This window comes from Medicago truncatula, chromosome 2, assembly GCF_003473485.1.
Source record: "Medicago truncatula cultivar Jemalong A17 chromosome 2, MtrunA17r5.0-ANR, whole genome shotgun sequence".
NCBI classification, from domain to species: domain Eukaryota; kingdom Viridiplantae; phylum Streptophyta; class Magnoliopsida; order Fabales; family Fabaceae; genus Medicago; species Medicago truncatula.
In genome coordinates, this window is record NC_053043.1 from 16,227,254 (window position 1) to 16,244,103 (window position 16,850).

General features: G+C 30.9%; 2 protein-coding genes across 2 annotated transcripts; one reads left to right on the forward strand and one right to left on the reverse strand.

Annotated features, from left to right (window-relative positions):
* Window positions 1–885: 885 nt before the first annotated feature.
* LOC120578303 (uncharacterized) lies at window positions 886–3,138 on the forward strand. The gene is made up of 5 exons (XM_039830972.1): window positions 886–1,266; window positions 1,594–1,701; window positions 1,795–1,944; window positions 2,896–2,997; window positions 3,109–3,138. Exons 1-5 carry the CDS (start codon window positions 886–888, stop codon window positions 3,136–3,138), a joined length of 771 nt encoding a protein of 256 aa, XP_039686906.1.
* A 1,988-nt stretch (window positions 3,139–5,126) lies between these two features.
* Window positions 5,127–6,012, reverse strand: LOC25486387 (defensin-like protein 183). Its single transcript, XM_013607695.2, has 2 exons — window positions 5,919–6,012; window positions 5,127–5,625 (listed from the first exon to the last, which is right to left on the reverse strand). Exons 1-2 carry the CDS (start codon window positions 5,974–5,976, stop codon window positions 5,294–5,296), a joined length of 390 nt encoding a protein of 129 aa, XP_013463149.1. The 5' UTR covers window positions 5,977–6,012; the 3' UTR covers window positions 5,127–5,293.
* Window positions 6,013–16,850: the final 10,838 nt, after the last annotated feature.

Sequence of the window (16,850 nt, forward strand, 5' to 3'; positions counted from 1 at the left end):
AGTTAATCTCACAACCACACTTTATCTTCTACTTATGTGGGGGTCTAAGTTGCCACGTGTCAGAATTTTGTGTGGGTGTAAAGGGTGTATTGCCACATGATGTGGTACATGTATCATCACTCATTAGAATTGGGTCTTCTTGCTTTTGGTGTTAGTTAGGTGGGTGTTTTTTTTGGAATGGTGGTTTGAGGTTCCTCATGTATAAGGTAGTAATTTTCACCTTTGGGTGTACATCATATATACGGCACCTTGTATTTATCTTTTAAAAAATTTAAATAGAACATTGTTCTTTTAAACAAAATACATATTTATTTTATTACGGGCCACTTTTCACTTACAGAGCCGAGCCTCCAAATTCGTAGGAACGACCTTGTCTACAGGTCTTCTCTCTACATGTCCAAATCATCTAAGCCTATTTTCTACCAACTTTTCTATTATAGGTGCTACCCCCACTCTAACTCTCTCTAACGGTGTCATTTCTAATCATATCCCATCTAGTCTTACCACTCATCCAGTGCAACATCCTCATCTCCGCTACACTTACTTGATTCTCATGTTGGCTCTTAACCGTCCGTCCAAGATTTCGTACCATACAACAACACTGGTCTGACTGCTGTTTGATAGAACTTTCCTTTCAACTTAAGTGGTACCTTCTTATCGCATTGTTGTGTTAAATAGCTTTAATCTCCGCAAATATATCAATTTTTTTGCTTCCAGTCTACATAAAATTTAGTCATCATATTGAAATTTGCTCATCCAATGTTCATTTTAGTCATCATTTTGTGGGATCAAACGCAAAGATTCTATATATTACAAGAAACCAAGGAAAACATTATTAATTATTACTATTATTATTGTTGATCTATTACATGTGTTCTTCATTTTATGTTAGAATCCATCATTAAGAAAAGTAGCCTTGAACGGGGAAGTAAGGTTGAAGATATTGCAGAGAGATTAGAATCCATCATTGGGAAGAGTAACCATGAATGGGGAAATAAGGTTGAAAGTATTGTAGAGAGATTAGAATCCATCATTGAGAAGGGTAACCATGAATGGGGAAGTACGGTTGAAAGTATTGCAGAGATATTGGAATCAATCATTGAGATGAGTGACCATGAAAGAGGAAGTAAGGATGTAGATTCCATCATTGAGAAGAGTGATCATGAATGGGGAATCAAGGAGGAAGATATTTCGGAGACAAAGAAGATGAATTTGGAAAAAGAAGAAATCATTACTTCCTCGCAGAATAAGAATGACCCTAACCAAGTGAGTTCCTTTATATTTTTAAATATTTCTCAATAAAGATACTCAGTTTTATTGTTGTTGGATGTTTTATTTACCATAATTTTGGAGTTTAATTTACATATGATTTAGTGTGTAGTACATGTACATGGTTATTGAACAAAACTACTAAAGGAAAATAACATTTCTATTTTTTATTTTTTGGAACAAGAAAATAACATTTCTATCAAAACTTACATAGATTGTTATTTTTTACTTTGTGTTTTATAGTAAGCTTATTATGACAAAATGTTGTCATAGGTGAGTTTTATGACTATTGTTGACTTTTGTTTTTATTTTTGTAATTTGTAGAAGTGGATACCAGCTTTGAAGAATCCATCATTGAATTTCTTATCAAATCTTGGTTTTATAACTTCCAAAATTAGTGAAGCCTTTCTTGGTTTTCTAACATTCATCAAGGTACATAATAAACATTGATATCTTTTAGTTTAACTTGTTTATAATTTATATATTAGCAGCTTCACCAATATATAATCCCCTTGTGTTTGACAGAATTCATACAATTGTCTTAAACCATATATCATTGGACTCATGAAAATAACTTCACAGCTTCTTATTGGATTTGGGAAGGTCATTGTAAGCCTTGCAATCATAGTCATAAAAATAAGTATGCAGTTGCTTATTGGAATTGGGAAGATCCTTGTAAGCCTTACAACCCTAGTCATAAAAATAATTATGTGGTATACTTGAGGACTTGCAAGATAGTATTGGACTCACCTTTGTTATATGTAATGAATGACATGATTCATTTGAAGGATCTTCATTAAATGGCTGAATCATTAATTATATTAAAGTTCACTACTAGAAAAATCAAAATTAGGGAGGGAAATTAGTAACAGAAAAAATTAAATCTCTCACAATTTCCTTGGTTGCAAAATTAGAGAGGGATTTCACGCTTTCCCTCTCTAAAATTCCCTCACAAATTTTTGCTTTTGGCTTAAATATGTATTTGATTCTTGCAATTAGGGGTCATTTAAAAATTGGTCCCTGTAATCACTAATCCTGGCAATTTACCCCTGCATTGTTTAATCATTTAAAATTTCGTCCCTCTCCCCACTTAATCACTGCCACGCCACATGAAATTCCAATTTTACCCCTGGGTTTCCAATTCTTTCTTCAATATTTTGTCCTCTTCTTAAGGGCAAAATTGGAATTTCATGTTTGGCGGTGATTGCCACGTCATCAAATTAGTGACGTGGCAGTGATTAAGTTGGTCAAAGGACTAAATTTTAAATGATTAATGATTGCAAGGCTAGTTTGCAAGGATTAGTGAATACAGGGACCAATTTTTAAACGACCCCTAATTGCAAGGATCAAATACATATTTAAGCCTTTGCTTTTTTAGTGGTGGTTGTTTAGTCGAAGGGTAGTTATGAAGTGTATTATGTTAGCAACTGAAACTGTTATTGTAGGTTTGTTAGTTGTTTGGATTTTGAGCTGCGCCATCTTCTGCAATGTACAAATGCAAGGAATTCTTGTTTAATGTTTTCTACATATCATTCACAAAATCCATATTTTCTTCATCCAAACGAGTACCTACAATGATTTGGTGATCAATTCTTTACTAAATGGCAAGATTTAATTCATTTCTAGTCTCATTCTATGAAAAAAGCCATCATCATGAAGCAAAAACCTCGATTACTTGATGGAAGCGCGCCAATGTTAAACGAATTTGGTCCTAGCTATGAGGCTTTGGTATGTTGCAATTATTTGGTTTTTCTTTGCCACTGAGTTTTGGTTTACCTTTGATTTGGTCAAAGTCTTGTTAATTGTGATGTATATGTTGATGCTTGGAACGATTTGTAGATGAGACTCTTGAGACTGGATAGTATGTGAGCTTTAACCTTGTGGTAGTTCATTTCATGTAACTTAAAGATCTTATGGAAGCATGAAGATATCTTTCACCCAATTACTCACTGTAATTGAGTTGAAAAACCCTAAACCCTAAAGTTCAATTCAACATTTCTTATTATTATGCAACATGTGAGCTATAGACGGATGCAGACGTGAACCCTAGGTTTGGTTTTGGTGAGAGGTGGTGTAGTTGAATGAGGGAATTTTGTGGGAATCTCTATATGCGCTTGTTAATGGCAGCATAACTGAAGAGATTAACATCCAAAGGGTGTTGAAGCAAGGAGATTCGTTGGCTCCCTTTGTCTGCCTCCTTGTGGTAGAGGGCTAATTTGAGCTGTTAGAAATGCAGAATAGCATAATCTGTTCTCAGGGTTTCAGGTTGGTAGTTTGGGTTAGTCTATAACCCACCTTCAATATGCGGATGATACACTTTTCTTTGGGGAGACTTTAGTTAGAAGCCTCTGGTCATTTAAAACCATTCACATGTGCTTTGGACTTAAGGTCGACTTTTCTAAGAGTAGTGTAATGGGAGTTAATGTTAGTGATGAGTTTCTATGTCTGTGTGAGAATTTTGCCCATCCTAGTTGGATCCTTGTCATTTCATATGCCTTGGTTTAGCAAAGGGGAAAACCCTCGTATGGAGCAGATCTGAAAACCCCTACTAAATGCCCTTATGTGGTTGTTTGGAAGACTGATATCACTTATTTTTTCAATGTGACTTTTTCGTGCGGGTTTGGAGTCATATTTATGTCTGGTTAGGCTTATAAACACTTCATTATGGTAACTTTCTAGATCATCTTCTTCAAAAAGTCTCGCCTAGCTTTCAATATTATTTGGAAGGAGAAGAATGCGAGGATTTTTAAGCATAAGGCTGACCATCTCAATTCCTTAACTTAAAAGGCTAAAGTTCAGACATGTTGGTTGTTAAAATCGTATTATGTATAGTTTGATTTTGATTACTCACTTAGAGGTTACATTCTATGTTGTCAGTTGTGTTTAAAGGCAATTTCTTAATTTTTATTTTCTTTAGCTGCTCTCGCAACTTTGGTGTGTAATGTAATTTTGGATTGTAAACTCTCTCTGATTCACCTTGTGTTGGGTTTTTTTTTTTTGGTTTATTAATATATTTCGTTAGCTTTTTCCAAAAAAAAAAAAAAATCCCCTATAGATATTCAGATTTTTTGTTTTTAATCCCTGCAACATAAAATCACACTTTTAGTCTTTACAAAAATGTTGACGGAAAATTTGTATAGGGATTGAAAATGTTGATGAAAAACTTTACAAGAACTAAAAACAATGACACAAAATTTTACAGGGACTAAATAGTGCGATTTTATTTTGTAGAGACAAAAGAATTAAATTCAGAATATTTATATGAACTATTTACATAATTAACCCTAAATTTTAAAATTCTTAGATATCTGTACTTGTAATTTTAATCAAAATTTCATATAATAAAATACTGCTCATAATTTACATAATTCCATAATATATACACACACGCACACAAATAGTTTTTTTAATTCTTTGAGGAAATAAATCAAAAGTATTTTTATTAAAAACACAAATAATGACCGTTGACTCTTTTCTTTTTAGAGGAAATATATGACTATTGACTTTTTTTTAGAGGAACTGACTGTTGACTTATTTTCTTTTTTGATAGGAAATGACTGTTGATTTATTTTCAAATGATTGTTTTAATTTAGAAGGCATGAAAAAGATAGCATGACTATTCAAAAGTGATATAATGATTTTTACAATTAATTGTGGACGTGAAATTCATAAGTAATAAGGGAGACAGTGTATATGAAAAGATCTCTCTCTATAGACATCCAATTCTTTGATGTCACTATGAGAATGCCTATTTAACAATTTTCACGCTAAATAGAGAAAAAAACCTTCCATTGTATGAAATATTTCATATAAATAATCCAATAATTCTTGGTATAAAGACAAATTATACACTTTGAACAGAAAGATAGGCAAAAGAACTTATATTTATTTCAACGATCATGACATAAACATCTTAATCATGACATATACTTATTTCTTATTTAAAAAAATAGGTGATGTAAACTCAAATACATCTATGATCCCAAGAGTAGATGCATTAAACACCCATCATGAAATGAATGAGTTAACAAACATATAGGCAGGTACATGTAGCAAAACGTGGGTCAATACTAGCATCACAATACCCAGTACCAGCTTGGTATCTACTAGAACATTTGTCATTGCAACTAGGGCTACCACCGTTATCACAAAAACCAAGATTAACCTCACAATCCCTTTTTGGTGCTTTTTTACCTGGCTTCCCTCCACAAGTGAAATTACAAATGCATCTTTCATTGGCACAAATTCCATTTCCATCACTATACTGCTCTTTGCAATAAGAATCACATGATGGTGTGTCAAGACAACCAGCAATAAATTGTGAGCACGTTTCTGATCCTTTCACTGTCACTTGACCTGTTCTCCAAATAGTTAAATCATCACAAGATACCAAAACAATAAAATAAAAAGATGAAAATTTAATTCGTAATGTTACATTGATTTGAGTGAAACTAAATTCAGATCCATTAAATAAGGTCTCGAATTCAAACCCTAGATGAAAGAAAAAAAAGGTTGAATAGAAGACCCCACAAAAAGATAGTCGTCCATATTCCTTAGTCGAGATTCGTAATTGATTGATAATTTTAACCAATATGATTAACCAGTAATTGATTGATAATTTTAATCCAAAAAAGAAAAGAGAGACTTACCTACTACAAAAAGAACCAGCATCAAAGAGAGGAGGTAATTTGACATTTGATTCACCATTTTAGATAATAGAATTATACTTTGCCTTATATTTTCTTTTTCTTTCTGAGGGTTGGAACTTCAGTGTGATTTTGACATGGTACTTATAGTTCGATAAAAAGATTTGTGCATTGTATCAAGGCAAGTTACAATAATATTTCCTATATAATTAATACGTTTTTTTATATATAAAGTTTGTTTAAATTTTCTTACTTAGAATATAAAATATATTTTTGTCACAAAAAAGAATATAAACAAAATTAAGTCAACGGGTTGAATTGAATCATATAGCATGATTAAGAAATATACAATTCTTAGAACATTCTATTTCCATTGCTTTCTAATTATTATTTTAATGTTTTTGTGAGGAACTATTGTTTTAATGTTAATTACACATAAAAAACTAATAAATTTTGGGTAACTTTTCATAATTTTTTTTAGCAAAATACATCTTTTGATCTTTTAAGTTTGACAAAAGTATCGGGTTAGTCTTTTAAGTTTTTTAAGTTTCAAATATGTTCTTTTAAGTTTTTATAAGTTTTAAATGGATCCTTCAAAAAAATATAAGTTTCAAATAAGTCCTTTAAATTGTTAATTTAATGGATTTATTTGTTGTTCTTTAAGTTTTATGGATAAGAAAATATTAACATGCTTAAAATGTTGGTCCAGAGATTTAGAGAAGACTAACACATCATCGATATAGACTATTGTAAATTTTGAAATTGGATTAAAAATGTCATTCATTTTTATATGGAATTCAGAATGAGCAATTTTTAGCCCAAAGGCGTAACAGTCCATTCATATTGTCCAAAAGGAATAGTAAAAGCTATTTTGTAGCGATCTTTTTTTTATTTGGATTTGCCATATTCTAGATTTCATATCAAACTAGAGACTACCTCAGAAACTAAGAGTTACAACGGTTACAAACTAGAGGTTTCTTGATAAGAGACTACCTCATATCAAATTTAGAGAATATAGTTGCATAATTTAAGCGATTAAGGAGATATTTGCATAATTTAACGAATCCAACTAGAGGTTTGGTTAAGAAAAATTTATCACAGTGGAAAGAAAAATTCTTAGCTGGACTCCCATAATCTCTAGGAGATAAAGTTAGAGAGAAACTTAGTGGAAAAAATCCTAGTGGTGATATTCCTTATGAGAAATTAGGTTATGGCAAATTAATTGCTTATATTCAAGCCAAGATGATAAGATCCAACAACAGCTTGCTAAAGAAAAGGTCCAAAATCGTAGGGATTTAAAAACATTTTGTGAGCAATTTTGCCTACCACTTTGTTCAAAGAAACCTAAACATAAACCAAGTTTACCGAAACGGATTTTTTATAACAAAAATTATAATAAACCTCACAATAAGGGTGTATTTGGTTTGCAAAACAACAAGTACTGGACAAAACAGTACAAGATAGAACAGTACAACACAAGGCAGAACAACACAGGGCAAATTTTTTATGGCATTGAGTAATTTTTTGTTTTATACGATTTTTGAGGGACAAAATGCTATTTTGGTATTTTAGACAATTTGTACGTGAGACAAAAAGTTGTGCTGTGGTTTGGTGAGGGACAAAAATATGAGTTTTTGTCCTGTCCCTTGCCTCCAATTTGTCGTGTATCTGAAACAGTTTTACAAATCAAACACTGGACAACTATAGTTGTTCTGTCCTATCCTTCGTAATAAACCTTATAGTAAACTTTTTAATTCCGAGTCAAATAAACAACCTGACTCTAGCCTCCCTTTTAATAATGTCCCTAAGAGACCTAGAACTGGAGCTGGTAGGAATACTGTAAGCTAAAGGAAAAATAAAGGCCTCGATCAAGATGTCAAAGATAGTATTAATAATCTGGTAATTGTGTCATATGAAGAGTCACATAAAGAATCTTTAGATTTAAATCAGATTCAAAATGATGGTTTATCTGAGGAAGATTTAGATTCCTCCAGTCAAATTAATGTTCTAACAAAGGAGCAAAATCTCATTTCTAAAGCCATTACTATCCCTCAAACAATAAATTTTATCTTGAAAAGTTGAAATCAACTTGAAGTAAACTAAATCCTTTAGTAAATAATAAATTCATTATAAAGGATACTTTTAAAAGACTTGAAAGAACTATGATATTGTTGAGTGATATGTCATAATATTGAGTAAAGCTAGAATCCCTTCGAGCGATCATTAGAATGCATTATTTAATACTTGGTTAACGAATCTAACCTCATGCGTGAATTGCCCTACCTCGTCTCAAATTTATTGCTATATTATAATTTAGATTAGTTTTTAATCAATCAATCATTTGAACTATAAGTTTAGAACAATATCGATTATTGAACGGTTTGAATATCGCGTTAGCCCTTGTAGAGACGATACACAAAAATACTTACTTTTGATACTAAAACAAAATGGCGCCGTTGCGGGAAACTGCCGTTTAGATATTTTAAGTATAACGATAATTTGTATTGTTTTGAGCTTATGCATGACAATGGGTCGGGGTGGGAAATTGAATCTCATCCTCGTCCCCGACGGGGATGAGAAATTGAATCTCCCTATCCATACCCAACGAGGATGAGAAATTGAATCTCATCCCCGTTCCCGACGGGTTCGGGTATCCCTGCCCCATCCCCGCATTGAATAATTTTTTTTAATAACAAATAGAAGTTTTTTTGCATCCCCAAGAGCAACGTTGTAATACATTATCAAACAATACGCTCACTTTAACATTTGTTAGACATAATGATTTAGTTGATCTGTGAAATATCAATGGTAATTTTTAGGCTTTTATATGTGTTTAGTCCCTGTAAATAGGGGCCATTTAAAAAATGGTCCCTGCATTCCTTAATCCTGACATTTTGCCCTCCCAAAATTTAATCATTTAAAATTTAGTCTCTCCCCCCACTTAATCATGTACTCTTACAATTGATTTGGAAGTTCGAATGAAATTGAACAAGAGGAAGAAGAAGAATAGGAGATGATTATCTTTGAAAAGATAAGAGAAGATTTATTCACACTCTTAGAGATTTTAAGAATCTTTAGAGTTGATTTGTGAAATCAATTTTGCTATGAAGCTTTAAACACTTTTAATAAGTTGTTTAAGTATGCTTGTAAGTTGTGTATCTTCAAAGTGAGTCTTCATCCCCTTTTATAGAGTTCCTTAACCTCTTGTAGCCGTTGGAATGTGTCTAATGGTCTTGTGCCACGTGTCCTAGGACCCACCAACTTTTGCTCGAAAGTCTTGATCAATATTCTGAACTCAAAATGTTTATGTGTTCATCAAGATATATACTTCAGAATGTTGATGTGTTCATCAGGATATGAACTTCAGAATGTTTCATATGGATGAATGTTAGATGAATTTATGGGTTCATCCTATGAATGTCAGATGAATTTTTGGGGTGGTCTATGAACTTTGTTCTTCGTACATACTTCAAAATGTTCTTGGATCAGATCATTTTCTAATATGTCTTGGAACTATTGCAGGAGAGAGAAAAGTGAAACTATCACTTCATACCTATGCATTAGGGGATTTGCTTTTCTTTGTATAGTACCTTATTCTTTAGGTACTATACAATAATACTAATACTAATAATATATGTATCATCTCTCCCTTGAAAAAAATATACATGTCATATGTTTTTGTAGAAAATCTATGTACTATGTTAATATTAATTGATATGCATCTATTTGTTGTCAACAAAATATAGTATACTCTTTTAAAAAAATATAGATATACAAAAATACATATTATATGCCAGTTTTTTAGTTTTTAGGTGATCGAGTCACCGAGTCAATTCGATTTAATCTAGTTAAATAGCTATAAAAATTTAATCTTAAGATCGAGTCATCTAGTCACCGAGTCAATTCGATTTAATCTAGTTAAATAGCTATAAAAATTTAATCTTAAGATCGAGTCATCTAACCGAGTTATCTGGTTTAATCCGATTCAGTCATGCGGTTCAACCAGTGACTCAGTGGTTCGACCATTAACCCAGTGACCCAATACTCTTGCCGAGTCGATGACCGAGCCGAGTTTTAAAACTATGCTTGCAAACATTGGAATCCTTCACAACAAAAATATTCCACGGTTAAAAAGAAGTTTTAGCTATTGTTTTATCTATTTAAAAATTTCAATATGATTTAGTTAACGAAAAGTTTTTAGTTCGTGTTGATCGTAAGTCAGCAAAAGATATTTTGCAAAAGGATGTTAAAAATTTAGATTCAAAGAATTTTTTTCCAAATGGCAAACAATGTTAAGCATTTTTTATTTTGGAATTGAATACCTCAAAGGCTTTGGTACCAAGAGCGAATCGGAAGCTGATAAAAATGAGCATACATAGACTAAAAGAAAAGCAGGAGAGCAACAAACTAATGTTCGTTATTAAAGAGGTTAAATAAAATGCAGAAAACTTAAAACAAAAATAAAAAAGAGGCTCAACTTTCAATTAAACAAAGTATCAATAAATTAAAACATGAATAAATTAGAGCAAAAACAAAGAAAAAAGAAGGCTAGAACGCGGCAGAGCCGAACTAAACTGATCAAAGAAAAAACAAGAAATGTAACCAATTGAGAACAGGGACGGATCCAGGAATTTCAGAAAGTAGGGTCAAGATCGTTTGTCATAAATATTTATACAAAAATATATAAAACCATAACCATTAAAATGATAACGTCATTACCATTAAGCAAGACAATGAAAATTACAAAAAAAGTATGACTATATCAAAAAACTAAATACACGAAGAATTACAATTGCCCTCTTCGTGGCGTCATATTTTGAAAGCGTTGTAAGATTTTTTTTCATTTTCAACACTATCAAATATATCACTCTCAATCTATGTTACCAAACAATCATTCAAAAACTCATCTCCCATACGGCTGCGCATTTGATTCTTCACAAAATTTATAGCAGAGAAACTCCTTTCAACAGTTGCGTAACCAAAGGTAAAAGTAATGCTAACTCCAATACAAGCACAAGTAAGACATAATAAAAATTGGGAAACAATACTAAACCTAAAAATATGGTATTATTGATTAAAAAAATTGACAAAGAGTGAGATCAGCTGACCCCGAATATTTCTACTAGCATCCGTGCTTGATTGAGAATGTATTAGATTGAAGAAAGCTTACAAAGGAGAACTCAGAAACTCATATTCTTTCTGTAAACTGTTTATAAATTTAGTCATTGGATTAAAAGTTTAATATCGTATGGATCTTCTATAACTTTAAAATAAACTAAAATCGTTTGATACATGCCTGTATGGATTGACCTTATTTTAAGTTCATGAAAAAGAGCTTATGTAAATAATTAAGCGTTTATGTTAATTCATAAGATTTAATTAACAAAAATTGTATATTCATAAGTTGTTTTTTCATAAACTACCTTAACAAACTTATAAATAATATTATTTTTTTTGTCAAAAAAAAGAAAAGAAAACTTATACTCCCTCCGTCCCTAATTATAAGACCCTTTTGTTAAAATCACGGGAATTAAGAAAGTGGATATTTGTATTAAAGTTGTTTGTAATCACTATTGTTTTTACAATTTTATCCTTAAGAGAGAGAGTTAGTTTATATTTTCCATATGCTATTTATTGCTGATTGAAGAAAAATATGTATAATAAATAGGGGCATGTATGTAAAAAAATAATTAATGTAGTTGGAAATAACAAAGGGGTCTTATAAAAAGGGACAAAAAAAATTCTCAAAAGAATCTTATAATTAGGGACGGAGGGAGTAAATAATACATTAATGCTTATTTATTTGCATAAGTTGCTTTACATAAACTCTAAAATAATGCACCTGAATAATGAATTTCGGTTTCACCGTTGATTCCTTTTTAATCTTGTAACCAACATTCATTCCCCATGGATTTCTGTTTGCACTTTATTGTTTCTATTAGTGCAATAATTTTTCTTTAAATGCTCAATATTCTGTTGTGAAGAAAATCACGGAATTTGATTTAATTTGTTTCCTTTTTCAATTGCATTTTCATGAACATTTGATTTAATTAATTCCACTGTAACTATCACACTTCAATAGGGTGAATACTCAATTCATTTTCAACTTCCTTTGCCTTTTGACTGATATTTTACTTAAATGCTCAATTCATTTTCCGCAGTCAAGGGTAAATACAAATAGCATATGGTAAGCATTTGAACATAAAGATGAGCAAAAAAATTCTCATATTCATTTCAATAATATAATGAAATATTTCTTAATTCAAAATAGGTGATGCACTAAAATACATCAATGATCCCATTAGATATGGGGAAATAAACGAGTTAACAAACATATTGGCAGTAACAAATAGCAATTTGTGGGTAAATACTACCATCACAATACCCTATCCCTGCATAGTATCGATTACCACATTCTGAATTGCAAGCCGATGCACCGTCGTTGCAAAAACCAGTTGAAACACTGCATTTCCTTTTTATTTGATCTTTACCTGGCTTCCCTCCACAAGGGAACTTACAAATGCATAGTCCTCCTGACTCACAAATCCCATTTCCATCACTCCACTGCCCTTTACAATAATTGTCACAACTTGGTGTGTCAACAAAAGGCCTAAAGTTTTGTGTGCATGTTTCTCCTTTCACTTTCACTTTCCCTGTTCTCCAAATAAGTAAATTATCATAAGAAACAAAAAACAATTAAATAGAAAAAGAAAAAAAGAAATCAGATTTATTATTTTTAGAAGTAACGTCAAGTCGGTTTGAGTGAAACTAAACTCAGATCCATGTTGAATTCGATCCTTTCAAATGAAAAAAAAGAAGATAGATATGGGTAGTTATAGATTGGTGCTTATAACCAATGTGGTTAGCAAATATAAGAAAATTAATATGGCAAACAGAAGTATATTACCTACTACAGAAAGAACCAGCATCAAAAAGAGGATATAATTTGGTATTTGGTTCACCATTTTACTTTGCCTTATATTTTCCTTTTCTTTCCAAGGGTTGGAACTAAAGATAGAAGGCAATACAGTGTTATTGATCATACGGCGGCTATATATACAAATTGGATTATGGTAAATGCAGGTTTGGCCCAACAAGTTTAGAGGCCTATAACAACTTTAATTGTGAGGCATTTTACAATAAAAAAAGTAACTTACACAAGGCTTTATAAAAATAAATAAATAAAATATTTTTTATTTGGGTAAATCAGGAGAAAGGACAAACATCGGGGAGAAGCAACGACATCCCAACTAGGTTGGCACCCCAATGAACTCCCATCTTGCACCGCCAATCTCAAATTTTATTAAAAAAGGGGAAAAAATACAAGAGGGGGGACTAGGCCAAAACCCTCAGAAGAAGAAATAAAAAATAAAGACACACAAAAAAGAAACAATAGAACAGCCACCTACAGATATCTAAACCGAGGTAAATCACACCGGTTCAAAAAAAATCCTGCTGAAATTCTGATGTTAAAGCTGACTGCTTAAGATCAGCCCACAATTGCCGACGATATAAATAAGATGTATTAGCATAAACTTCCGCAATATAAACAGACGACTTAAATAAATAAAATATATGTTTTAATAAAGTCACTAGTTATGTTAATGAAGATATGAGACATTCATCTTCATCGACTCAACTCAAGGAACCAAATATTATTAAAATGTCATATTATCCTTAGGGCCGACCTTGATAAACAATTCTAATGCCAATTATGTTGTATGGTGAACCAAATTATATAGAGTAAATTACATTCCCCTCCCCTCAAAAATGCTTGAATTACACTCCTCTCCCCTCTTAAGTTAAAATATACACTTTACTCCCTCATTTTTTATTTTTTTTATGTTAAAATTTATACTCCCCTCCCTTATAAGATGCTTGAATTACAAACCCGTCCCTTAATAATTAAATATGCACTACACTTTAATCTATTTGAACATAAATAAATATTCTTATAATATATATTAATTTTGAATCACCATTTAAGAAAAATTAATTCATTTCTTTATAGTTTAAATGTCAATGATAATTAAATTTAAATATATTGCTATTGATTTTACAAATTAGAGTATAAAATTAACTTTTAAATAATCATGCTTTAATGATTTTAGTAATTTTTCACATATTTTAATTTTGTTTTGGGTTGTTTCATATTTTATAATAGAGTTTAAAACTACATGTTAATGAAATTGTGAATAAAAAATAGCAAAAAATATGTATTCAATTTTTTATTATATTAAAATAGATCCGCAATACTATTTTTTTTTAAGTGTGTTAAATTATTATTTTTTTGCTAGATTAGTAGAAATAATAAAAAAGAATATTGAGGGGGTAAAATGTAGATTTTAACATAAGAGGGGAGGGGAATGTAATTCAAGCTTCTCTTAGGGGAGGGGAGTGAAATTTTTTTCTAACATGTTTTGAATAAGAGGGAGAGAAGTGTATATTTTAACTTAAGAGTGGAGGGGAGTGTAATTCAAGCATCTTTGAGGGGAGGGGATTGTAATTCACTCAATTATATATTTATGTTAATTATAGTTAATATGCAATCTTCTCTCAAAAAAAAAAAAAAAAAAAGTTAATATGCAATCATTTAGTGATATAAAGTTGGTATAATTAAGGCTCATCATGTTAGCGATATGGATCCTACAGAAACGTTTTTTGTTGTTGAAAAATGCTATATCATGGGACAAACAACACCACTTTTGGACTCTCATCCATGAATTCTGCCCAACCATGTATTGTAATTGGTCAATATTTTATCGTGATGAATTCGGGCGTAATTATGGTGCATAAGAAAATTCTTATGCACCCTGCATAAATTTAAAAATAGTTTTGGAGTACAACTCACAGAAACCATTTTCACAGTAAAATGGTTTTGGCATAATTTTATACTATGATTTATGTAGGATGCTGGAAACCATTAAGTACATTTAATGGTTTTGGAGTACAACTCACAAAAACCATTTTCTGGATTTATGCAGGGTGCATAAAGATTTCCTTATGCACCATAACCGCGCCCGATGAATTCAGGATGAAATTTTTCGCTTTAAATATCACGGTTTTTTTTTTTTTGGGGATCCTTCAATTCAAGAACTTCAGTGTTGTTTCAACATGCCAATTTTTTTTTTTTACCTTAAAAAAACATGCTACTTTTTTTTTTAAAAGAATTAACATGGTACTTGTAGTTCAATAAACAGTTTCGAGCATCATATCAAGGCAAGATACATTAATATTTTTTATTTACAAAAGATACATTAATATTTTTTTTGTTTTTTAAAACTTATTTAGAATATAAAATATATTTTGTCATGACATTTTGCTTTTAAAAAAATAGACATATGTAGTTACTAGGTTTTGCCTATTTTACAATGCTACAAATAAATAATACCTCAATAATCTTTGAGTGGTGCATATTCGAATGTTATTTTCTATAGATGATAATATAAATCCATTTATTGGTTAAGACTTTTATTTTTACTAATGTTGATTAAGATTGGAAATATTTAAAAACTTGAGGGATAATAATCCTAGAGAAATTAAGCATATGATATATATATATATTGATGAAGAAGGTAGATCATCAACTATTAGATATTTATAGAATCATTCTACCGCAAGTTATGAGTTGAAGGAAGCATAGTTACATAACACCAGGTCATTCTCTATAACATGACAAACTCTTGATTTTATTTTATTTTTATCATTTAATTTATTTTCTCGAGCTAAGTTTATGTACCCCAATTTTCTAGTTATCCTTTTTTCTTAAATAAAATATTGCTTAAAAATCATTTATGTGGCCGTGATTAGATAGATAATTGATTGGGGATCGAATCAAATATAACTAAAAAAACGTAAAACTTACACTACTAGAATCTATCATTTTCCTGCGGAATTTACCGTGGAAATTCTTTCGCAGGAATTCCTGAGGATTTTGCTGCCCTTTTCTTTCCTCTAACGAAATCTCGTGCAGATTAGTTAACCATAGAAAACCGCAGGAAACCGGTACTTTTCCTGCGGTTCTGCTTGCGATAGATATTACTTGGATTTCAGCAGGAATATCTGCGGGTTTTCCTGCGGATATACATTTTGACTTTCCTGCAGATATGTTTAAACTTTTTTCCCAAATTTAAAAATATTCAGTTTCTTCATTTTTTTTATAAATGTGTTAGATATTGAATATTGACACTCTAATTTTAAAGGGTGCGGGCACCGGTTAAAGAACAATATAATTAATGCGTCCCATTTAATTTATTTCAATCAAAGTGAAAAGTTAGTCAACTTAATTAAAATAAGAAAACATTGCATTTAATAGTTTAGAAAGATAGCTACACAAACACAACACACGATTCCATTCATTTGTTTTTCTTGTGTAATTTTTTTGATTTTTTTTTTAATCCACTTGTTTCCTTTCATATCAACAATTTTCTTCCTATAAATTTTACTCTAACAGATTTTTTTTTTCCGTGCATTTTCTTTAATAATTTTTTTCTTTCAAACCAATGCAAGGGAAAGCCCATACTTAAACCAGTTTTTTCCCTTGAATTTTTTTTCTTCCGGTGAAAAATTCTATTGTTTTTTTATTTTATTTAAAGTTGTAGATATAATCAAACTAAGACATGAAATTATAAAGTCCAAAATAAATTTGCAATTCCAAAGATAAAACTTATCATATTAAAAGAACAAACATTATGATCAAATAAATTAAGTTGATATTCCACTATTGATGCTGATTTTTAAAGAGTACAGTATTGAGTACAAACCTTTCCTATTTTAATTAAGTTGACTAACTTTTCATTTAATTGAGGTTAATTAAATGGGACACATTAATTATATTGTTCCTTTACCAGTGTCCCGGAGCACTGGATAGCATTGGCCAATTTTAAATTTATGTCCATATCAAAACTTGTGTAAATGAAATGTCAAATCATTAAT